The 23,932-nt window shown below is 49.9% G+C and overlaps 10 protein-coding genes across 10 annotated transcripts; 4 read left to right on the forward strand and 6 right to left on the reverse strand.

The window, feature by feature from the left end:
- Positions 1 to 255: 255 nt before the first annotated feature.
- N7516_002301 (uncharacterized protein) lies at positions 256 to 1,050 on the forward strand (the record flags this gene model as incomplete). The annotated part of the gene is made up of 1 exon (XM_057215021.1): positions 256 to 1,050. The coding sequence occupies one exon, from the start codon at positions 256 to 258 to the stop codon at positions 1,048 to 1,050; it is 795 nt and encodes a 264-aa protein (XP_057076904.1).
- A 416-nt stretch (positions 1,051 to 1,466) lies between these two features.
- N7516_002302 (uncharacterized protein) lies at positions 1,467 to 1,841 on the reverse strand (the record flags this gene model as incomplete). The annotated part of the gene is made up of 2 exons (XM_057215022.1): positions 1,467 to 1,648; positions 1,718 to 1,841. 2 exons carry the CDS (start codon positions 1,839 to 1,841, stop codon positions 1,467 to 1,469), a joined length of 306 nt encoding a protein of 101 aa, XP_057076905.1.
- A 173-nt stretch (positions 1,842 to 2,014) lies between these two features.
- N7516_002303 (putative AP-3 adaptor complex subunit mu) lies at positions 2,015 to 4,008 on the forward strand (the record flags this gene model as incomplete). The annotated part of the gene is made up of 3 exons (XM_057215023.1): positions 2,015 to 2,035; positions 2,110 to 2,528; positions 2,592 to 4,008. 3 exons carry the CDS (start codon positions 2,015 to 2,017, stop codon positions 4,006 to 4,008), a joined length of 1,857 nt encoding a protein of 618 aa, XP_057076906.1.
- A 1,103-nt stretch (positions 4,009 to 5,111) lies between these two features.
- Positions 5,112 to 6,852, reverse strand: N7516_002304 (hexadecenal dehydrogenase; the record flags this gene model as incomplete). Its single annotated transcript, XM_057215024.1, has 4 exons — positions 5,112 to 5,479; positions 5,556 to 6,355; positions 6,431 to 6,661; positions 6,713 to 6,852. 4 exons carry the CDS (start codon positions 6,850 to 6,852, stop codon positions 5,112 to 5,114), a joined length of 1,539 nt encoding a protein of 512 aa, XP_057076907.1.
- Positions 6,853 to 9,026: 2,174 nt separating this feature from the next.
- On the reverse strand, positions 9,027 to 10,843 carry N7516_002305 (isocitrate lyase 1; the record flags this gene model as incomplete). The annotated part of the gene is made up of 4 exons (XM_057215025.1): positions 9,027 to 9,387; positions 9,459 to 10,354; positions 10,414 to 10,569; positions 10,640 to 10,843. The coding sequence occupies 4 exons, from the start codon at positions 10,841 to 10,843 to the stop codon at positions 9,027 to 9,029; spliced, it is 1,617 nt and encodes a 538-aa protein (XP_057076908.1).
- Positions 10,844 to 12,953: 2,110 nt separating this feature from the next.
- On the reverse strand, positions 12,954 to 15,393 carry N7516_002306 (alpha,alpha-trehalase; the record flags this gene model as incomplete). Its single annotated transcript, XM_057215026.1, is given in 6 exon segments — positions 12,954 to 13,080; positions 13,142 to 13,664; positions 13,676 to 14,882; positions 14,933 to 15,054; positions 15,116 to 15,188; positions 15,265 to 15,393. 6 exon segments carry the CDS (start codon positions 15,391 to 15,393, stop codon positions 12,954 to 12,956), a joined length of 2,181 nt encoding a protein of 726 aa, XP_057076909.1.
- A 676-nt stretch (positions 15,394 to 16,069) lies between these two features.
- On the reverse strand, positions 16,070 to 17,049 carry N7516_002307 (short chain dehydrogenase/reductase family; the record flags this gene model as incomplete). The annotated part of the gene is made up of 4 exons (XM_057215027.1): positions 16,070 to 16,304; positions 16,369 to 16,672; positions 16,734 to 16,968; positions 17,020 to 17,049. The coding sequence occupies 4 exons, from the start codon at positions 17,047 to 17,049 to the stop codon at positions 16,085 to 16,087; spliced, it is 789 nt and encodes a 262-aa protein (XP_057076910.1). The 3' UTR covers positions 16,070 to 16,084.
- A 316-nt stretch (positions 17,050 to 17,365) lies between these two features.
- On the forward strand, positions 17,366 to 18,334 carry N7516_002308 (deubiquitinase OTU2; the record flags this gene model as incomplete). Its single annotated transcript, XM_057215028.1, has 1 exon — positions 17,366 to 18,334. The coding sequence occupies one exon, from the start codon at positions 17,366 to 17,368 to the stop codon at positions 18,332 to 18,334; it is 969 nt and encodes a 322-aa protein (XP_057076911.1).
- A 98-nt stretch (positions 18,335 to 18,432) lies between these two features.
- N7516_002309 (putative thiol methyltransferase) lies at positions 18,433 to 19,450 on the reverse strand (the record flags this gene model as incomplete). The annotated part of the gene is made up of 2 exons (XM_057215029.1): positions 18,433 to 18,792; positions 18,965 to 19,450. 2 exons carry the CDS (start codon positions 19,448 to 19,450, stop codon positions 18,433 to 18,435), a joined length of 846 nt encoding a protein of 281 aa, XP_057076912.1.
- A 1,184-nt stretch (positions 19,451 to 20,634) lies between these two features.
- Positions 20,635 to 22,438, forward strand: N7516_002310 (MFS transporter; the record flags this gene model as incomplete). The annotated part of the gene is made up of 3 exons (XM_057215030.1): positions 20,635 to 21,004; positions 21,069 to 22,078; positions 22,139 to 22,438. The coding sequence occupies 3 exons, from the start codon at positions 20,635 to 20,637 to the stop codon at positions 22,436 to 22,438; spliced, it is 1,680 nt and encodes a 559-aa protein (XP_057076913.1).
- Positions 22,439 to 23,932: the final 1,494 nt, after the last annotated feature.

The following is a 23,932-nucleotide window of genomic DNA, read 5'->3' on the forward strand; positions in this document are numbered from 1 at the left end:
TCTGAATGCCGCTTATTGTTGCACAGTTGGGTGAACAACTACCTTGATATATCTGGTTATAGCTATATTGGCTCTTGCCTTCTATCTTCTCACAGTCCTTCTCATTTCCACTTCTCTCTTTCACCACTTCCAAGCTCTTCCCTCTCGCCGTTTGTCCACTGAGAAACGACCCACAGCATAAGAAGTTGTCAACACAAACAAACACTTTCGTCCTCAAAACCACTGCGCAACAGGGCCTTGACATTCTTCCCTGCCATGGACTCCATGAGGTCCCTCAACACCTCCCTTCCGAGCTCGACACCCCGCCCGCAACCTCCGGAGCAGCTCCTCCAGCAATTCAAGGCGGCAGCTCTGTCCGTCACAAACCTGTACAAGAATGCAGTGTGTGAACAATCTCAGGCAAGGACAACAGGATACCAGGATGCGATAGAGGATCTGCTCCACTTCCTTGACCGTGAGAACCTCGGTCTCGGAGACGGAGAGGGGTGGAAGGTTCGGCAATGGGCAACCGAAAAATGTGACGGAACTGGATCACAAAGCAGCGATGAAGACGCGGAGGCCGACAAGCGTGACCGAAGTGCTACTCCGGCTACTGTCCGCAAAGAAAAACCTACACCCGAAACACTTGTTCGTCAGCCCCCCACTTCAGCGCCCGCACCCACATCCAAGCCAGAGTCAACCACTCCTCCTCCTCCTCCCACACAGCTCCACGAAACACCTTCTTTCGCCACACCTGCCGTCTTCACCTTCTCCGCTGGTCCTACATACCCTCAGTGTCAAGAGCTCGACATGGATGTGCAGTCGTCAGACAACTCATCTGCGACAATGCAGGACGGCGCTCCTGTTAGTGTCTCAGTGATGCCTCGCAACAGTCGACCACACCACCGCCACAACAACCACCCCCGATCAAATGCGCGCCCTTCGCCGCGGGAGTCACCCGCCAGTATTGGGTCCAAGAGGAAATTCACTTTCCCAGATTTCTTCGATCTGTCCGGACTGAACAACGGACGGGATGCATCAGGAGGTGGGAAACGAGGCCGCTTTACTTAGGGCTTGACCCAGATAAAGTATTATATGATGACGAAGTGACGACCATTCCCTTCTGATTGTCACACTGTGGCTGGTTGAGATTACGGGTATGAAGGTGCTTTTCGGGTGCATAACAAGGAAGGGACATTTTGCATATGGTTTTTTTTGTTCTTCTCTTCCTTGGGTTTCTTTGTTGTCTTCTTGTCTCTTTTTTTTCCCTTATTTTTCCCCCTTCCACTTGTGATATAGCATATAGACGGATATGCCTGGTGGTGATACCCGATACCCGGAGTGGCAATTATCATTAGCTTGCAACTAAATAACAATCAATATCTTACAAAGCTTCCAACCTGCCCTTCACTATCAAACATCTAGCCTGCTCGGTCCCAGCCTTCATCACATCCCATATGCTTTAAAATTGGTTTAATGTACAGTACTCAATTGAACGCCCGCCACAACCCCATTCCCACTAATGTCGCAGAGATCGAGGCAATCCCCAACTTGCGCGAGCCCATCTTGTATTTTGTGGGGCCTTGCATGATGGCCTTCTCTTGTTTCCGGAGATTGGCCATTCCAGTGTAGTAGCTGTAGACTCCAAGGCCCATAAAAGCAGCAGATCCTAGTACAGGATATCAGTACAACATGCCGGTAATACCAGCCCGGACCACAGGCTAAGAATAGAACATACCAGTCACTCTGCAGGACAAACAGTCGTCGTACTTGTCCTCGGCCAGAGCCTGCTTGGCGTCTTTCGGCTGGGTATCCATGGCTTGCTTATCAGAGGTGAAGAGTGTGTAAAGTGAATTGAGCATTGTTCGGAGTAAGAACACGAACCAAGGGCACACTGTATCACTAGAGCCCAGTTACTATGAGTTGATATCTGTTGTCTCCAAAAAGTTATCGGAAGGCGGGAATCTGCGGCAAAACACGAGAGCTATGCAATCTACACGGACACCAGTAATCTCATCATCAGACAACAGTCATCATGAGCGGTGAAATTGATGCCGTTTACATATTCGACGAGCAAAAGTGGGATATTCTGCACCGGTTCGCAAGACAATACTAACCCGTCCTCCCCAGTGCCCCCTCGTCGAACATGTATATCGATCCCGCCCGCCCTCGGCCTCCGCCATCCTGCCCCTCTACCTTGCCCATGCCGAACCACGCCCTTCCTTGCTGCATATTCCTAGCGCTTCACCGCCGGTGACAGTATTCTCGACAGTAGAGTCGAATCTGTTGTTTCTTGCAATAAGCGAAGTCGACACGGAGCCGCTTCTGGCACTGGAGTTCCTGCATCGCGTGATCGATGTACTAGAGGACTTCGTTGGAGCGCCGCTGCTCACAACTAAGATCCAGGCCAATTACGATGTTGTTGCGCAGCTTCTTAATGAAATGTGTGATGGGGGAACAGTATGCAATACCGAACCCAATGCATTGCAAGAGGTTGTTGAGGTTCCCGGGTGGATGGGGAAGCTATTAGGTGGAATCGGAGTACCTAGGTGAGCAGCTCTTGACTTGACAGACGATATTATTTGGCATTAACGTGTTCGCGTCCGGTTCAGTACATCTACGCCAACGCTAGGATCTACCAATCCTCTCAAGCAATCCCTCGCCGCCGCCAGTGCATCACAAGGACCCGCCATTCCTTGGCGACGACCCGGTGTACGGCATACCTCTAATGAGCTATATGTCGACATCATTGAATCTCTTTCTGTTACTATGGCTCCGTCAGGACGACTGCTGTCTGCATTAGTATCCGGCACCATTGCATTTACTGCGAAGATATCGGGAGTCCCGGACCTACTGCTATCGTTATCAGCGCCGGGTGGTCAGCATGTCCTTGGTCGCAAGATTGAACTACCGGTTTTCCATCCATGTGTTCGACTGGCTCGATGGAAGGAACGGCCGGGAGAGCTTAGCTTTATACCGCCCGATGGGCGGTTTATTTTGGCTGGATATGAAGTGGATCTTCTTCCCATAGATCCTGACCAGGAGGAGCCACCAAGCCATATGGAAAAGCTATTCCTACCTGCTATTGTCGATATCCGCAAATCGCTTGGGTCATCTGGCTCCGAGTTTGAGGTTCGACTGACTTTGAACACAAATTTCCCGGGCCAAAGCTCATCCTCACGGCCTGGAGTTCCCCGAAGCGGATCCGGCACATCAACGCCATCATTCCTAGGTGTGGGCGGAAGTGGAAGCTCCGGACCAGCACTTGAAGAGGTTGTTGTTAGTGTACCGATCTCAAAGTCCGTCCGTCATATCACGGATATGCAGGCCAGCCGTGGTGACGCCCAATTCACCCCCTCAAGTGGGCTCCTAGAGTGGCGGATCCCCACCAGCAAGGATGCCGGATCATTGACTGGAACAGCCACACTGCGTTGCAGCGTCTCAGGCTATCCATCCGCCGATGATGACTTTGATGACAGCGTCGAGGATGCCGACGAAGACGCCAACGCCAACCTCCTGCAAGGCTACTACGAGGCGCCCACCTCTTACAACGACGCATCCGCCAGTACATCCAAGAAACCCCGATCCTCCGACCCATCCAAGCGCAAAAAGAAGAAGAAGAAGTCAACGAAGAAAGCCTCCCGCTCCACCGCCTTGCACCCAGAAGACGCGGAAGAAGACGCCGTCGCAGCTACCAGCTCATCCCCAAATCCATCCATACCTCACACCCCCACACCCCCTCTCCAATCACAATCACAATCCCAGTTCAACGCCCACCTCCCCGCATTCTTCGCCCCATCATCTACTTCCCGTCCCACGCGCAGAACCAAAGCCCAGGTCAATGCAAGTCTGATGCCCAACTCGGCGTCGGTATCCTTCTCCGTTCGGGGCTGGCTTCCATCTGGTATCAAAGTGGATAGTCTCAACATCGACCAGCGTCGCAGTCGCGGCTTAGGCGAGAGCGTCAAACCATATAAGGGTGTTAAGTACCTGTGTGTGAGTAATCGCGGCGTGGAACGGCGCTGCTAAAGCCCAATGTACTTGACTTGGTTTCCTTTTTTTGGGTCAAAACTGAGGTATTTGTCTTGTTTAGATAGCGCATTCGATAATCACTGCATTTGACAGCATGAATGATGACATGAATGTTGGATGTGTCTATAATTTTCAATCGGGAGTTTACCTTGATGTAATGCCGTAGGCTAGATGGTTTTGTACAAAAGCTACATGCCTTTCCTTGTATTATGGGAGCTCTAAGACCCCAATACCATGCGATGATATCTAGATAACATTTGAAACTACTCACTGGCCTACAGGGTAATACATATCCAAGACAACAAAAAGACTCGAATAAATTCCAAAAATACATGGCTCATATATTCAAATGTTCCAAACAAAACCATCGCCCAAGATAAAAACAACGAAATCCAAAAAGTACTAGTACTTACCTAGATGGTAAATTATTTTACTATGGCAAGACCCCAAAGTCATCCGCATATGATAATCCAAGCCGAAACCCAACTTCCCTTCCAAGACAAGGAGTAATCAGCACCAAAAGCAGTAGACCCGAAGCGGGGTATCCAAATTCAGGGGTGAATGTTGATGTTCACAATTTCGAAGATCGGCGTTCGAGGACCTGTAGGACGACGTAGGCAACTATTATGGGTTAGACTGCAATTTCCGAAAGCTTTGATAGGTATGATCTGCAGGTTGAAATGGGGTGGAACAGATGTGAAGACGCATTAGGATGTCAAATGTAAAGGGGACGACGAAAAAGGAAAAGAGGAAAGGATTCATTAAGATTCACAGATTATGAGCTTATCTTTTCTCGATTCCGGGGTATGATGACAAGGTGAAAAGGAAATGGTAAAGATGGACATCCTCGGAGGGGGAAACAGAATTAAGCCAGTACATGAGGTTGGGGTATATAAGATAGGCAGGGATTATGCGTCTTCGTCTGAAGCATATAAGCAGCCACAGACAGGGGTTGGTGCAGGGATCTCGGAGCTTAGTTCTCCTCTTCATTTGAAGGAAAGTCCCCAAGACCAAACTAAACCCACCCAGCCAGATCTGTGCAAGACCTAGAGCATATTCACAGAAATGGCGCGGGGGGGATTGAAGGAAATTAAGAATGATCACTTACTGGCAGCAATGGCAGCAGCCCTGCCGGCTCCAGCCTTCGCACTGCCCCCACCCAAAGTGAAGATGCAGCGCAGCCAGCCGAAACTCAGCTTCTTGCCGTTGCGGTCAAAGTCGGGGCGCAGGGCGCTAGCAGCATTGAACTTGCTGATCTTTCCGGCGTACGGCGGGTACCGGATAGCCAGGAGGGACTCCAGCCAGCTTGGGGTGGAAGTGATGGCGCGGCGGTGGACCCAGACGTCAAAGCTGGAGCGGCCGCGGTAAGCACCGTAGCCACTCTCGCCGACACCGCCGAATGGCAGGGTCGGGATGTGCAGTGCGGCGTCGTTACAGGAAACGCCGCCGGAGCGAGTGGAGGACACAACTAGGAGAGAGAGTTAGAATAGCTGTCTTTGCAGGGTATCAGATGCAAAACAGGAAAAGAAAAGAGCGAAACCTACTCTTGTTAACATCAGCCTTGTTACCGAAGGGGTAGAGACCCAGCGGTGTGCTCTGGACACCATTGGCCAGGCTGATGGCTTCGTCGAGGTTCTCCACGGGCAAGATGGGGATGAAGGGGCCGAAGCTCTCCTGCGAGCACATGGAGTCATCAACCGAGTCAACTTGAACAACGGTGGGCTCGATGAACAGCTCCTTCTCATCCATAGTGCCACCCATAAGGATCTGGCCCTTAGTATTATCAAGCATGGACTTGAGACGAGCGAAGGCGGTCTCATTGACGATGCGCGCGTAATCAGGCGAGCCCTTAGCACCCTGAGGGTAGAACTCCTTGTATGCATTCTTGAATTCCCGTACGACCTCCGGAACGAGCGACTTGTCGACCAGCAGGTAGTTCTGCGAGGTGCAGAGCTGGCCGGCGTTCAGGAGCTTGCCCCAGAGCATGCGGCGGGCGACGAGACGTGGGTCCGCACTCTTGGAGACGATGGCTGGGTTTATACCACCCAGCTCGAGCACGACGGGGGTCAGGTTCTGTGCGGCGGCCTTGGCGATGATGCGTCCGACGGTGGCACCGCCTGTGAAGAAGATCTTGTCCCACCGTTCCGCGAGCAGGGCCTGTGTCTCGGGGATACCGCCCTGGATGATTGTGTAGCACGAGGGGTCGAGACTGGCCTCGATAATCTTTTGCATGACGGCGGCGCTGCGGGGGGCATTTTCGCTAGGCTTGATCACCACTGTGTTTCCGGCGGCGATGGCACCAATGGCGGGGCCGAGAGTCAATTGGAAGGGGAAGTTGAAGGCACTAGAGTGGAAAAGAGCTTGTTAGTCTTCGGGATGGTTCTCATGCGCATCACGAGGCAAGGAAGGGGGGACGTACCCAATGACCAGCACAGTACCTAGAGGATCCTTTCTAATCTTAGGGCTCATGAACTTGAAGGCAAGATCAATATCAGAGGCCTTCTCATCCTTGGCCCATTTGTGCAGATTGCGCGTCGTGAAGACAATGTCATTTAGGAGCCATCCGCTCTCTCCGATGTTGGTCTCGAACCGAGGCTTGTTCAGGTCCTGGGCGCAGGCCTCCATAATATCCTCCTCATTGTCTTTGATGCTGGGAAGTGTTAACTAATTGACCAGAAAGACAGAAGAACTCAGTACTCACGCCCAGTACAGCTTGCGCAGCTGGACGAGGCGGAACTCCAAGTCGCGGGTCTTGTGCTCATTGAACGCCTTGCGGACTGTGGAGAGGCGCACAGGAATCTCCTCAAGTGAAGTCGCTCTAAATTCGGGTAGTGCAACCATGATGAAAGTAAATTAAGATAAATTAAGATAAATGGTCCAAAAGAGAGAAAGGGGAGAAGAGGGAGAGGTTCCCGGGTATATATATGTTAATAGGATTTACCTAGGTACAACATACGGAGAGTACACACGATCAATTAATTAATTGCCGAAGCAAGTTCTTGAGCTTTTCTTCATATCAACCCCTATTTTGTTTTTTTTTTTTTGAGGCCCACATGCTCCGAGCTCTTATTCTAATTTAGGACTTTGCGTGATATAGGTAGATTATATATAACTAACTATATAACTATATAACTATATAAATATAGGTGTATGTTATTGAAATAGAGTAATCTTAACCTCTTATGCAGTGTTACCTAGGTACCTCTGAAGGGATGAGTATATCCAACCGCGGCTTCACAAGACCCTACCCCGCTCAAGATGATCGACACAAACTGGAAGTTCTAGACAAATCGAAAAGTGGAGGGACAATTTTGGAATTATATTGATTTTATATAACTACCACATACCCTACTCCGTACTATGTATTATATACAGCCTTTGCAATGGATCCATTTCAAAGACTTCCCCCGAACTCGTCAGTCAAATCCTTCGAAATACAGACTTTGTGGGCGTGAATAGCCTAGTATCAGTATCCCTAAAAGCCAGAGCGGTCTTCCAGGCGAACTCTCGTGCGATCATCCAAGACCTTGTTTCATCAAATTCTATTACCTCGCACCCTGAAATCAAAAAGCTACTCTCAAATATCGCCCTTATTCATGACCCTTCGATCTGCTGTACAAGTCTCGACGAGTATATACTACTAACGAATGGAGAAGGAAACGAAAACGCACTTGAATCCATTCTGTGTCGACAGAACTCAGATCTGGCTCATCGCATCCTTCGTATTACCGCCCAAACCCAGCGTTTGGCATGCATCTGTCTCTTGACTCTAAGACAAGGATTGGTTACTGCTTTAGGAACCTTGCCTATCCGAGCGCAAAAGGCAAACGAGCCTTTCTCTTACCTCGAAGAGTATCGCGTGTACTGGGCAATATGGCAACTGAAGTGCTATTCTGACCTTCGAAAAGCGGTAGATTGGCGAGCTTCATCATCAACCAATAGTGCCGAAGGCCCTTCGACTGATCAGAACTGGATCTGGTCGAGAGAATCAATCAATAAACTTGATGCGTATACTACCTTCAACGAAATACATGATTTTAGAGCTGAACAGATCTGGACGGTGGCTTCGGTATTGGTGGAATTGGGAGCTTCTTTAATATCACCTTCTACTGGAGAATCGCTAGCGCTACAGCATCCGTCCACGGTCGCCTGGGATTTGCCCCCAAACACACCGATACCATTCTTTTCGTCCTTTCAGCCCGCCCGGTCTGTTGGGAACGATCATTCTCTACTCTGGTGTCCACCACAAACACCCGTCGAAGATCCAGTGACGAAGGCTTGGCATTTGACTCTACCATTTTGCCATAAGTCCTCTGGACAGACCATGTTATTTCGATCACTACGCCATAGGGCTTTGCGTGGTCACAGTGGCCGACGTCCCTGTGCTGCAATGGAAGATATCTCGCCTTATCGACGATCTGGTGTACTTTTATGGGACTCATGGCGAATGTACTCCATTGGGCTAATGCCGAACTCGTCTCGAAAAGGAAGACCCGCTCCGGGTGGAGGTTTCATTGAAGCCGATTGTGGAGAAGATGTCATGCCAAATTGGTTCAAAATAGCCGGCGTGAAGCAACCATCTGACTGGCATCGCACGGATTCTTTTTAGATACGAAAGGGTTGAGGAATACTGTAGAACACCCCTTGTGTTTACTTTAGTAACCAACGACAAGTGCCTGCCTGATTCCCTACCCTTCTTTGACCACCCTTTTTTCCGCTATACAGAGCTTTTCTACGGGCCTCCATCTATAAATTCACCAGAATATCTCCGAAATAATCACATTTATTCAAGCTAAAGAATCAAATATGCTGTGATTTCCAAAATGCAAAATAAAATCGGTCCACCATCCAACAGGAGAGCAAGACCGACAGGGAATCAAATCAAGATCGTATAGAAAAAGGGAAAAAAAAACGCCACAATCAACAAACACAAGACATCACAAGACATCAAGCACATATATAAAGATAGACAGCCAAGACCATCAGGGTATCAACAATGAGCCGGCACGATAAAATCAGTTCTTGAACTGATCCTCGGTCACACCCTTACCCATAGCAGCAGTACTACTAACACCACCGGAAACCATCTTCAGCAGGTTATCAACGTAGTTAGCACCACTCCATTTCTGGTGGGTGACGACGTCAACGCCCTGCTCCATCTCCGGCTCCTGGACGAGCTCGCCGTAGGCGCGCATGCCGTTCTGCGAGAATGCCTTTGCGAACTGGTGCGAGATAAGCGCGGTGGTGTGCAATCCAGCCAGAGTGATGAACTGCCACGAGTAGCCGAGCTCGCCGAGACGCTTGATGTAGGTCTCCTGCTCGTCGCGGGGCATGGCCTTCTTCCAGTTGAAGGACGGGGAGAGGTTGTAGGCGAGTCTAGCGGGGTTTGTTAGTAAAGGTTCTACAACATAGTATAAGGGAGAAACTCAGTGGAGACAAAAACTTACTTTTGCTCGGGCCACACGGCGTGAACACCGTCGGCGAATTCCTTGGCTTGCTTGTAGTCGGGCATCTTGCTCTCCATCCAGATGAGATCGGCGAAGGGAGCGTATGCGACGGCGCGGTTGACGGCGCACTGAGTACCGCCCTTGTAGCGGTAGAAGCCCTCGCGGGTACGGGCGGATTCCCAGTTCCAGAAGATGTCGACGCCGGTGAGGCTCTTGGCAATGGCGCGGGATTCGGTGTTGCTCTTGCCCTTGGAGGCAGTGAGGTACTGGTCGATCAGGGCCTTCTTGTTGGCGTTGGAGCCGGCGTTGATAGTGTCGATCACGGCTTCGCTGAAGAGCTTGAGACCGGCCTGGGCGATCCATTGGTCCTCAATTTCCTGCAGCTGAGCACCGTTCTTTCCGGCCTGCTCGGCAGCCACCATCATGTCGTTAAGAGGCTGGATGCTTGAGTTTGTGGAGCCGACGATGAAGGCGTGGTCGCGGTGGTCGATGGTCGATGTGATGAGGGTGGCGGCCTCGGAGTCGGTACGGGCGATGGCCAGGAGGTCGGAGCCCATGATATCGGCCTGGGCGCGGATGGCAACCAGACGGTTGATGTGCTCGCTGATGGGGACAAGGACCTTGCCGGCCATGTGGCCGCACTTCTTTGTTCCAGGGGCCTGATCTTCAATGTGAATACCGGCGGCACCACGCTCGACAAACAGCTTCGTCAGCTTCATGACAGCGGTCAAACCGCCGTGTCCGGTGTCGGCATCAGCGATAATGGGTCGCAGGTAGTCGACATGGGCGACGTTTCCTCGCTGGCCAGCAGGGGTAGTAACGCGCTCCTCGCGCTGTTTGCGGTCATGGAAAAGCTGTGCCATGAACAGTTGGTTCACCTTGCGAGGTACAGTGTCCTGTGGGGTAATTGTAAGTATGCGCCTACTTTTGATATCGCTAGTATATTTTAACGTACCATGGGGTAATCGGCCAGATCAGGAGAGGGCTCATCGGTTGACGAAGCAGTAGACGAACTTTGCCAGCCAGAGACGTAGATAGTATCGAGGAACTTGCACATTTGAGTGATCATGGTAGGCTCAAGACATCCGTAGGTGTAGCTGGCCTGCTTGTTCTGTTTTCGTGAAGTATATCGTTAGCATCTATAGAATCATGAAGGGTCCACCTTTCCCTGCTAAACTTACCTGGAAGTTTGATTCAACAATACCCCAGAGCTTCTTTGATTGCACATTGGACGGGTAATCGATCTTCAGATTACCACGCTTGGCCACAATCTGCTCGGCTGTGAAAGGCCTCTTGGTGTAGCGCCACCGAGAGTCCTTCCACCAGTTTTGAACGGCCTGAACCTCCGCCGCAAATTGGCGGTCCTCATCTTCGTGTAGACCCATGACTTTTTGGTATAATACAGAAAAGAATGGTACAAATATAGACTAGAAGAAATGTAGAAAAGAATATCCAGGTAAGAAGGGAAATCCAAACTATAATAAAAAAGAAGAAGCGATCACAAGCCAGAAAAGCCCGGGGTACTTATTGAACATTCGAATGCGTCACAGTCGGTAAACTCTCGGCTCACCGGGACTCAGGCGAATACCTTTCCTCATTTTCTCCAATTGCCTAGGTACACTCGTGGTACTCGTGGACTCTTTTCTCAGCTTTCACGGGCAAAGCGCTCCGAAAGGCGGAAAGCGGGTACAACTGGGCTCGGAAGAGAGGATCCAGACTGTCATGATCCTCGGTCTAATGGACCCTTTGCCACTGCTGACGCCAAATCTTCCATTGGTGTCACAATAATCCATATCTCACAGGAATGTAGAGTGCTTTTTTCTTTTAATATCCCTTTTCATTCCTTGATGTCCTTGATTGTTCAAGTTGGTGTGATATTGTTTAACTATTTGATGTTTGATGTTCAAATGTTCAGACCAGATGACGTCGAAGACACATGCCGTTACCGTGACAATACGGTAATTTTCACGTGCTATCATTTGAACTTATGTATACATTCGGAGCATCTTCTTCACTTGGGAATAGTCTCAAGTAGACTAAACTCTCTCCGTAATACTCAGCTATACGTGCTACAATCTGGCCAATTAAAAATAAAATAAAAACAAAACCACCGCTATTCGGAGAGAAACAATGTCCAGAGCACCTTGACAATATCTGAGTCATCCTTGCCGTCTTGTCATGCCCCGGTATTCGACGAGTCTCCACTCGACGTTTACCTGTACCACAAGTCGAATGTCGGCAATTTTTCGGTGTTGATATCTTCAATTTCCAAGGTTATAGGCGTAGATCCAAGTAGTTATATACTGGAAACAACAAACTACACAATCCACCATTCAACATCTTCACGGTAATACCTCCATATTATACAATATGTCATCCATACACCCGGATATATCTCCGTGACCTAACATCTACACGAATTTAGGCCGGGAAACACGATACTCCCAGATTACCTGCACATGCATCTATCCAATCGCAGGAGATCCACCGGGTTGATCAAAGGAAAAATGTCTCAAAATCGCCCTACGAACTGGACCTCGGCACAACTGAGCTTCCAAACTAACCGCATACAGCGCCGATAAGACTTGTAGATCAGGAACGACAACATACACAATTGAAACCAGGGGTTTGGAACAAGAACATGAAACGAAGTATCTTTGGATCCCCTGTAAGAGGTTTAAAGAGAACATCCCTGGTACCATGTTTTCACCTACAACAATGTTGTATATCCCAACCTTGAATCGCGTGCCTCTTGCATGGATGAATATTAGATGTCAGATAAGCTTGAAAACGCTTAACGAGACAACGAGACACCCAACGACACTGCCACACATCTAAACAGAAATTTTGTACAAAATGAATACTAAAAGACCACCCAGAAACAAACAAATAGCCCCATACACTAAGTCCTTCAGCCCCAGAGCCCACGAGAACTACCTCGGGAAAATAAGGGATCCCTAGCTCCGCACCCGTTTATTATCGATCTCCTATGTGGCGAAGAGCCCTATAATGACGCCTTATCGCCTTCGGGATCTCTGAGGTGCGGTCTTTGTTCGGTCGGGGACTTGTTGCTCTACCGAGGTATCCATCGGCGTATTTTCGCTTTGGTTCGGGTTGTGGTTCTGGGGTATACTCTCCAGTCTTGGAAGCTCATTTGGTGGGGTCTCCATTTACTACAAGTATATAGTTAATAGATCGCAGCATGTACGAAACATACATCTGCTGGTACATATTATACTGTGAACCGAAGATATACATTAACGACCATTCTTTTTTTTATTTTATTGAGCTTCTCTTAGAAAAAAATGAAAGACAAAAAGCCAAGTCGTAACCGAAAACCAGCGCTAGACAGGGTAAACACAACCTGATGATGTCCTGATCCAATATCTTGCCCACTTCTACTTGGGCTTTTCTATTCTCGTCTTGGCTGCTCATGCTCACACAACCCTGTGCAACAATTTTGACTGTAACAGCAACACAAAATTCGAAATTCAATCAAACCTCCTGAGCAACAACTGCCTTATGGTACGTCTCGTACGGAGTGATAGTCCCCAACGAGCGTTTCATGTGGGCATTGAGAATCTCCAGTCCGTAGACATAACTAGCATTCACCCAGCCGAATCTGTAATCGAATTAGTACCCAACTTATCCACAAAAAGGAAAAAAAAAAAGACAAAACATACCCTTCACGCGGAGCTCCCTTAAAGTCCGTGCCTTGATTGCCATACTCGGCATCGACCCGGTGCGGATCAATAGGACGAGTGACATCGTACTTCTCCACGACAACGCCGTTGAAGTCAACAAACGCCTTGGTGATCATGTAAACCCACTTGTACGCCAGCCGCTCCGCCTCCTCCTGGTAGCCGTAGCGGAGGAAGGCCGTCCAAGCAAGCATCTGCTGTGGCGCCCAGCCGTACGGGTAATCCCACTGTCGGTTGGGGCGCTCCAAGCCCACTGCACCGCGCGACTCCTCGGTGCCAGAGACCAAGCCGCCGAACGCCTCGAACCGGGGCAGGGCCCTTTCGACCATTATAGCTGCTTGCGCAGGAGATGCGAGACCAGCCCACATTGCCCAGAAGGTAGTGGCGGTTTCGTATTCCGTGCGCTCCTTCTTGGCTGTATCGTAGTCGAAGTACATGCCCTTCTCGGGGTTCCAGAGGAGCTGGTCCATGCGCTGCTTGCGCTTGCGTGCACGTCGGTCCCAGACTGCAGAGGACTCGGTTTCGATGTCCTTGGTTTGGGGGTGCGGAACTCTGCTGGGATGGGGAGTTTATCGTTGAAGTGTACGCGGATGATCCGTGCGATGTCCACTTCGTATTTGTACAGCAGGGAGTTGAGGTCGACTGTGGCGAGATTTCCACATACGCCCTCCAAGCGGTAGCTGGTGTCATGGCCGGACTCGCGGACGGATCGGTCATGCATGAAGTACTCGTCGAGTTTGGGCTCGACAATAGTCCGGGAGTTGTATGCCTTGACAAATTCCTCAAAGGTCATTCCGTGCTTCTGGGCATATGGGCCGAGGATATGTACGAAGTGAGAGGGCTCGGTCTCTGGGGGTACGCCCCAACCTTCAGGACGATACCTCGACAGGCCAGACTCTGGGTCGAGGCGAGGCGCGGTAACCCAGACGCTATTGTACTCCTTGATGGCAGCGAGGACAGCGTTTCGCAGGAACTCCTTGGAATCGGACTCGGTTTTGATTCTTTCGTAGACACGCAGTGCCATGTCGGTGAGGAAAGGTGGTTGCGAGCGAGTGAGGTAGTAAGATCGGTTTGCGTTGAGGATCTTGCCGTAGTGCTTGATCTCGAAACAGAAATTGATTACCATGCCCTTAGCGAGGTCGACGCGGTCGCTGACAAGCAGTCCCAAGGACTCCATATAGCTATCCCAACCGTAGAGCTCGTTGAACCGACCACCGGGCACTACGAATGGCACACCGACCAGATCAGTCTCCCCGGTGGATTCGTTAAGCTTCTTCTCCATAGCCAGTGCAAGGAGGCCAGGCTTGTCGTTAAGTTCCATCACATAATCGGACGTGATTACAGCCGGCAGCATCTGCACATCAAGACGCAGCTCGGGGTGATCTTTCGCAATCTGCTCATAGTATTCGAACTGCGTTGGAGCACCCGGCGGGACATAGATCCGAGGTCGCGGGTCCGCAGTCCAATCTTTGGGGTCTCGACCTGCAACTTCAATGTTGGATCCATCAATACGTCTTGTGAGGGCCTTCCAAAAGGAGTTCTTAATGAGACGAGATAGCCGCGCCACTGGATTTTCGCTCAGTCGTGCTTCATCAAGGATAATGTGCTTGCGACCGTAGTCTTTGGCAATTGTAAGCTCTTGGAGGAGGTTGGATAGCATGTATGTGCCTCGCACATCAACTCGCTTATGTCCAGATGATGCTGCAGTCCCGACCGATATCACCTACAACGATTAGCAGTCGCCTTCAAAGTGTTGGACATGATCAAGCATACCTTAGGTCCCAAGTCCTCGATGGTGATCTGCATATTCTGATCCGTATCTTCCTGCTTCAAGAGAGTTGCAAGTGTGTTGTCCACCTCAATAAGGAACTTCCGAGGTTGTCCCGATGCCTCATCTGTCCACTACTGTCAGCTCTTGCACTAACCGCATATCCGACATATTTATAACAAGCATACCGTGACTACCGCGTCGAGAGGGTAAGGTTCCAAAGAATTGATTGATGTCCTCGCGACTGTAGTCGTTCAAACCCTGTACCCAGTCAAACAAAGATAAGCTTGATGTACCTTCTACCGCGGGGTACCGATCAGGCGTTATGGCTGCTTACCACCGAGAATGCACGTCTTCTCGCCTTGAACTTCTTGATATTATCCTCCTTGCCATAGTAGACATCTGGATTCGAGAAAGGATCAGTAGAGCTGGAACCAGACCGGGTACGCCCATCTGGCGAGCTCATGGTCTGTGTGGCGGAAGAAGAAAGGAGGGCACAATTTGAAATTCAAATGTGCGTTACGCAGGTATGCGTCCACACCGACTATTCCCGGTAGTCGAGAAACTTAAAGCAGCGAGAACAGGCGCTCCAATGGGCCTGATATTGTATGATGACCTGGGTAATTGTGCTCCAATGGTACGATCTGATCAGAAAAGTTAGGGGATCTTTGTATGGCGATTAAGACAGTCTCAAATTCAAGGGTTGTGTTGAAGCTGTAGAATGGATGAGATATGATAGTGATAGAGAAACTTGATACAAAAACAGATGTTATGAACCTGGAAGAGAGGTGGGAAGGGAATGACGGCATTCACAATTGATGATGTCGCCGCTCCACTTATGTTGCCGCTCCAGAGCTGATAAGCCTTTCGATAACAATTTTGGAAACGATTCAAAAGGCGAGGCCCGGAGATGCGATGTATAAAAAGCAAATATAAATCACTGCAAATCTTTGCTAAAAGCAGTGACCCAAAATCAAGACTATTGTGGCTTGGACGAATATGGTAATCAGCCATTCATTGGAATGTCAGGGATTCTGTTCCGAATCTCAATGCAGAGTAACTATACGCTTAAATTCATCTAACAAAAGAATATCAAGAATACTTATATGAACACAGCTATTTACAGACTATGTTCAAAACAGCGTTCATACAACTGCTCACAACTTGGCAGAGACAGCACTTCCGCCGTCGAGCGTGATAGTGGCGCCGTTCACAAATGCACCGGCACGGCTACTCAAGAACAAGCAAGACCCAGCCACATCCTGCGGGGTTCCAATGCGGCCCAGAGGCACACCAGCCCTGATGGTATCACCGAATGACTCCAAGGTAGCGGCCATCATCTTACTTTCGAAAGGACCACAGGCCAAGGTATTAGAGCTGCAAGCCAAATTAGTCATCTATACTCAAAGAAAGCAAAGCAAATCACAGCATATATACGTACGTAACGTTTCGCTTGCCCAGGTGGTTGGCGAGCACCCGGCTCAGGTGGTGCAGACCGGCCTTGCTGGAACTGTATGCGAATGTCTCGAGCGAGGGAACACGGAGTCCATCAATGCTGCCAATGTTGATGATGCGAGAAGGATCCCCCGGTGTAGCCGCCTTCTCTAGGAGCGGTGTAACGAGCTGGGTCAGATCGAAGACTCGGTGGAGGTTGAGGGTGAGGACTCGCGTGAAGGCCTCGGAGGGGTATTCATCGTATGGGGCGCCCCAATTCGAGCCGGAGTTGTTGACGAGGACGTGGAGTTCTAGAAGAAAGAGGCATGTTGTTAGAAATGATATTAGTCTCCATTGGATATGGTATCTTACTGCCTTCACGCTTGCCCACCTCCTCGGCCAGCTTCTTCACGTCCTCCAGCTTATAGAAATTGGCCGGAATGGCGTGGGCTTTGCCCTTGCCTAGGGCATTGAGTTCCTTGGCTGCTTGCTCGCATGCCTTTGCATCACGGGATGAGATGTAGACGGTGGCACCGTTTGTTACATAGCCCTCTGAGATCATGCGACCGATGCCTTTGGCTCCACCGGTGACTAGCACAACTTTGCCCTGCGGAGCGTGTTAGAATGGTCCGAGAGGTATAGTATGTAGTGGTCTGACCTTGACGTTGAAAAGACTTGTGGAATCCATTGTGAGATTGTGATTTAGACTTAGTACACCAAAAGAATTAAAGGCAAGAGGCTACTGTCGTTACATCTCTCCCTCGTAGCTCCCCCCGTTACACCCCCATACCCGAGGCCGAGAGTACTTGGAGAAAGCCGAGGCACGCGGGAATGGAATATCTTTGGGCCGGTAATTATACACTAGTCCTATTTGGGGCTCAACTTAGGGCAAAATCGTCAGGGTTTCGCGGGGTCTCTTCTAGGTGTTTAGGCTATTCTCGTTCATAGCATATACCCCCATTACAGTATACTTGTTTATTTTGTTTTCGCTTCGTTATTTCACAATGGACGACCTTCTATCAAAACACCGCAAAGAGCAAAAAGATCTCCAAGGGCGGATCACGCAAAAGAAAAAGTCCGCCACCAAGAAAACTCGCAAAGGAATCAACGATGAATGCGAGCAAATGCAGCGCGATCTGTCCGAGAAACAACAGGTCGAGATCGCACAATTAAACGGAGATCCGACTGAAGATCTCGAAAACCTCAATCTGGAAGATGATCAACCGGCAGATGAGGAGGACTCGAAACAAGATAAACCCACCGAGGAGCCACAAGAAGCAGAACCAACAGCCGAATCCACCCCAGAGCCTTCCTCAGCATCCAACTCAAAAAAGCCAAATCGCCAAAAAGCCCGTCTCGCGCGACGTGCAGCTGAGCAAGCCGCGCAGTCAGCCGCCGCAGCAGAAGAAGCCGCCACCCAAACAAACTACAGAGGCAATGAACAGGAGGTCATGGACGCTGTATTCAAAAAGCTGGGTCTGAAGGAAATAGAAGTGACCCCGGATGGGCACTGCCTCTACTCAGCCGTCGCCAAACAACTCGACGAATCTGGACTCGGCTTGCGGCCGGACCCAACCCGGATTGTCCTCCAGCCCTCGACACAGTCACGCATCGACACAGTCGCCTCTCCACAACATGACGGCTACCGAGCTGTTCGAGCTGTGACGGCGGATTTCATTATGGAACATAAAGAGGACTTCGAGGCGTTCATGGAAGAGCCCCTAGAGGCATACACCCGGAAGATCAAATTGACCGCCGAGTGGGGAGGGCAGTTGGAGATGCAGGCGATTGCCCGAGCATACGGCGTGGAGATCAACGTTGTACAGAAGGATGGGCGGATGGAGAAGATTGAGTCCGGGGACAGCGACAACGTGGGCGAGGAGGAGAAGCGCAAACGCGTTATCTGGCTCGCTTACTATCGCCACACCTACGGACTCGGCGAACATTACAATGCCCTTGTGAAGAAGTCCTAAGCTCAGATCTACACAATCTCATTTCTTTCTTGGCATTTCCAGTGGAGGCCTGACTGTGCCATGGCAGATCTATTCTTGTCTTGGGGGTTTCGGCTGATCTAGTTACGACAGCGCCAGATCGAGACTCGGTCGTGGATCACCCCGTTGTCGCCCTGGCCTACCTCGTGCGTGCGCTCTGGTTTCCAGTACGCCACTCTTTCCAGGCCCTCTTTGCTCGGTGCCCGTAGAGGTTCGTGCTTGACGACGCCTTTGGCGTCGTAGGGGACTTGTTCGCCGGGGTGGCTCAAGTGCGCCACGTACGCTTCCGATGGAGAGGCATACGGGGGCCCTGGGGCTTGGGGGTCCTTGTGGCGGGGGAACTCGAGGCAGATCAAATTGCCCGTTGGCGAAGGGGCCAGAAGCTGGGTCTGTCGGAGCGCCCATTTTGGTCGCATTGACGGCTCCAGAGCACAGAAAAACTGCATGATAGTGAGCGAGAGAACAGTGAACATAGCAACATGATATATAGACAAAAGCAGATGCAATATTTTTGTTATCAAAATCCCGAGGCTATATCCCCGCATTGCGATGAATCTCACAACATGGATAAGACACACAAGCAGCAACAAAGGGACAAAAAGGAACTCATACCGTGTAATCATAAATAATGTCAAATCCATTCAAGGGGACACCAATCTCCTTCAACCAAGCATCATCGAAGAAGTCACCCTGAATCCAAGTAACCTTCCCGGTGCCGACAGTCTGATCCCGGACGCGATACCAACTGGCATTATCACTCTCCTCCTTCTTGCACGCATCAACCGCCGCAGCGCTATACTCAAGACCATAAGCATCGTAGCCAAAGCTTGCGAGCAAGAGGACATCGACACCTCTCCCGCAGCCAGGAACAAGAGCCTTCCGTCTATACGACTGGCCCTGTGCATCGGTAGCGAGAGGCGCACCAATTGTCGGGCGCTGCTTGACGAGTGTGTCTTCCAGGGCGGGATTGGGGAATCCCCGATCCCAGGGCAGATTGTCACCCTTGTCCCAGAGAGAAGCCCAGCCCTCGACGTATTTGTCGCCCGTGTATTGGGAAAGGTGGGCCTGCACCTCTTTCGGGTTGATGTTGGTTTGCATTGGGATGGTTATGTTGGTTTTTGATCTTTGATGTTGTCTTCACGGGGTGATGTTCTTCTTAGGTGTTGAGAGGGATGCGGTGGAGTTCACCGTCTTTATGCCATGTTGACCTCGGGGATCCATTGCCCAGTCTACTAGGCTTATTAATCACCTCCTTGCTGCTCTAGGGCCCTCTTGAGGTCCACCTGGATTGGAGGAGGTTGGAGGCAATGACCCGGTGGCGTATATAAACAGGAATGTTTCTGGATTATTCGAGTTCCACTCTCTTGTCCTCGGTGACAGTTCTGTCATATAATCATGCTGCCCAGGTGAGTCCGCCGTCACCTACCACAACACCCGAATATGTCCTATAATTGTGGCAAGCCTACCACATGCTCTACCAGGTACCAAAGGTATATGCGGAATGTAGATGGTGGGACAAGATGTGGTAGGTGGACTTACAATAATAGTAAGATTCTGGGGTATATATTGACAGCTATGGTGGCACCCGGGGAAGCAGGGATAATAAAAGCCAAGAGAAGTCTATTGCGACTATTAAATACTTTCTGATGCCATTGGAATGTTTCATATTTTATTCCATAGATTTTGTCCTATCATATAACCTCTAGACCACTGTAAGTCTCTAATCTCTCGGGATGGAGTCGCCTTGAGGATTTGCCGACGGAAGACCGGCAAACTCACACTCAACGATGACTGGCTCTATAATCCGGTATTTTTGTAGTCGAATAGAACAGCCACTAGCGTTGGTATGTCGGATAATAATCCAGCACTGGTACCGTGTGCCTAGGTACCCTAAATTGCAAGAGATATTATTATTACATATGTAGCTACACTCGGTCGCTGTCGGTCGTTGTCGGTCGAATCTTCAAATGCCTTCTAAATTTTCATCTTCTCTCCCTTTTTTATTATTATTTTTCTTTCTGAGGCACATCCATATATTTAAACCTTGTAACTACATTCTTGCTGATCTCAATAGGCATATCAGAGAGGGGGTAGATCAACGCTCTTTACAAGGAAGGTGCCCAACTGAATTACTTGGATCAGGGCTGTTTACTGTTGGACCCAACTTGACTTCAACTCTTATACAAAGTACAGCTTTATGAGTCTTATTCTTTGGGATTCAGATTTATTTTATATTCAATTGGCAAAAGTCGCCTTTTCCTCCCATCACATATATATCCAATATGCACAGGCAGTCTGAGACAAACGACATCGCATCCTCGGACAGCACAGAACATCCGACAATCATAGCCGAGTACGCCGAGACAAAGCCCGAGGTTAATAATGATACCCACTCCCTATCGGGTGCATCCAGCAATACCGCTGATGAAGAACATGGCCCAGAGGATCCTCCACGCCTAGAACGCCAATTGACGGAGGTTGATCCTCCCATCAAGGTCGCCCGACTCAAGCGCAGAGGCTTGTTCGGCCAGTTGGCATTGGTGGCAGAGGTTGAAAATCCGAAGACATACACTCGCCGAATGAAATGGTTCATCACATTTGTCGTCGCTCTTGCCGGAGCCACAGCACCAATGGGCAGCGCGATCTTTCTCCGTAAGTCTTCAATCACACACAAATAGGGTATTCCTCGGATCATCTCTAATCAATCTTCTGTTAGCTTCATTATCACAAGTAACCAAGGAGTTGAATACGACAACCACCATCACTAATCTGTCAATTGCGTTGTACATGCTGGCCATGTCGATATTTCCATTGTGGTGGTCATCATTCAGCGAACGACTTGGCCGACGGACCATCTACCTGGCTTCTTTTGCTCTCTTCGTGGTATTTAACTGTCTTTGTGCCATCTCGAATTCTATCGGAATGCTGGTTGTAATGCGGATGCTGAGTGGTGGCGCCTCTGCTTCTGTCCAGGCGGTTGGTGCTGGCACCATCGCCGATCTCTGGGAACCTAGGGAGCGAGGACGGGCTATGGGTATCTTCTATTTAGGCCCGATGTGCGGACCATTGTTTGCGCCCATTGTTGGTGGTCTCCTAGCTCAGCGCTGGGGATGGCGGAGCACCATGTGGTTCCTCTCGGCATTTGGTGCTCTGACTCTCATCTTTATATTGTTCGCCCTTCCCGAGACGTTAGCCGTGCAAAAGCCGGTGTTGGCTGGACTGGAGGATGACGAGGATCCAGCTATCAACCGCCCGTTGAGTCGAGTTTCGTCGCAGCAGGTTGTTCGGTCCACTGCAAGGTGGCTCAAGACGATGAGGATGGTCTTCATTGATCCACTCAAAATCATTCTCTACCTCCGATTTCTTCCCGTCCTTCTCAGTGTGTATTATGCCAGTGTCGCCTTCGGTTCTCTGTATGTCCTCAATATCAGTGTTGAGCATACCTTCGCACGGGAACCATATAACTTCTCCACCATCATCGTTGGTTTATTGTATATTCCAAACTCACTGGGCTACATGGTGACCAGTATCTTTGGAGGCAAGTGGATGGACAGTATCATGCAACGGGAGGCGAGAAAAGCAAATCGATACGACGAGAAAGGCAGACTGGTACTACGACCAGAAGACCGAATGCGTGAGAATGCATGGCTTGGTGCTTTCTTGTACCCAGCAGCCCTGATTTGGTATGGCTGGGCGGCGGAGAAGGGAGTCTTCTGGCTTGTTCCGGTATGTAAACTCTCAACATAGTCCCCATGATACATTAGTAGCACTCGCTAACTCCGACAGATGATTGCCAACTTCTTCTTTGGTATGGGCTCCATGCTCATTTTCAGTATGGTAACCACCATGCTCACCGAATTCATGCCGAAAAAGTCCTCGGAGGGTGTAGCTCTCAACAACTTCATGCGAAACATCTTCTCCTGTGTCGGTTCCGTCGTCACTGCCCCGATCATCGATGGTATCGGCAATGGATGGCTCTTCACCATCCTCGGCCTTGTCAGTTTTGCGAGCAGTTCCGTCATCTTCTTGATGCGAGTCAATGGCCCAAAGTGGAGAAAGACTATGGATGCACACATGCGGGCATGAGTTGGTTTTTTTTACCAGTTTGTATGCTGTCTCCGGCGTTCAAGCATATTTTTATATTAATTTTTGGGGGTTTGGATGGCCCTGGCATAAACACAATTGGTGTTGGTAACAGCCTTTCTCTTTTTTGGACATAGTTATGTACCGGACAATAACTAGTTACCTGGCACTCGAGACCTTTCCCTTTCCGTTTTAATGCTCACCTCTCGCCGCTTTTTGATCACTGAGTAAAGCTGAGCACGTCCCTGGGTACTCCAACCAAGGGCTAGAGCAGGGCTAGAGCAGTATCTCCGGGCCCACGTCAACTATTTGCAGGACGATTGGGTCAACTGGTTACCTCTTGCAGAATTTGCAATCAATAATCATCAGTCGGCGACAACAGGAGTGACACCTTTCTACGTCGTGTACGGACAACATCCCCGAATGAGACAAGGAACACGAAAACTACCCGCGAAGCAACAGATGGATATCAGTACCGCGGACGCCTTCGCGCGGACGAAATGGCGAGATTGACAGAAATACTACGTTTGGAGATGGCCATGGCTCAAGCGCAACACGCTGAGTACGCAAATGAGAACCGAATGCCAGCACCATAGTATCGTGAAGGAGACGAAGTGTGGCTAGAGACAAGGAATTTGGGTATAGAAAGACCAGCCAGAAAACTCTCGGAGAAGTTCATTAGACCATTTCGAGTTGCAGAAGCCATAGGCCCAGCCACGTACCGGTTAGAGCTTCCCCTAGTAATGAGAATTCACGACGTGTTCTACACGAGCTTGCTCCGCCCAGCAGCTTCGGATCCCCTCAACCCTGAATCAGATTGAATAGAGATAACACCGAGAGAAAAGAATGGATGATCGAAAAGATATTGGATTCACGCGTCACCAAGAATCGACATGGAAAGAAAAGACTGGAGTACTACGTGAAATGGAAAGGCTACCCTCCTTCGTGGCGACCCCAACAGGACCTAGTCCCAGGGAGTGGCGAACTCTTGTACGACTTCCACAGCAGGAGCCCAGATCGGCCTTCGCTTACTGAACTATGGCGTCGCAGGAGCTCCTAGTTGTTTAGGAGGGGGGTAATGTCAGGGATATACATGAAACATACGGAACGGATGGAGATATGATCTACGCGGGACCCACATGGTGTATATGAGTTCCCCTGAACGCGAGGAAGCTACCTTTCTTTTGCTTCCTCGCGCTACGTCTTGTATCTAGAGTCAACCATAGTTGTTCTTAATATTGATCATTCATCTTGAAACATTATCCACCTCTATGTATACGTGAGACCCTCACAAACCGGACGGGTGGCCCCAGGAACGACACGGGTATTCCTGGGAGCCCATGCAGTCCTAGGAGCCCATACTTGAACTCCAGGAACCAGACTTCCGTTCTCGGTGCGAGTGAGATAGCAAAGACAGGCCGTACCTGCCCCACTAGGACGACACCACTTTGGCTGGTAGATTTCAGGTCCTCAGTGCGAGTGAGGTAGCTGTTTCTG

The sequence above is a fragment of the Penicillium verrucosum genome (genome assembly GCF_028828655.1).
Source record: "Penicillium verrucosum strain IBT 35672 chromosome Unknown utg000001l_segment0_segment0, whole genome shotgun sequence".
NCBI lineage: Eukaryota > Fungi > Ascomycota > Eurotiomycetes > Eurotiales > Aspergillaceae > Penicillium > Penicillium verrucosum.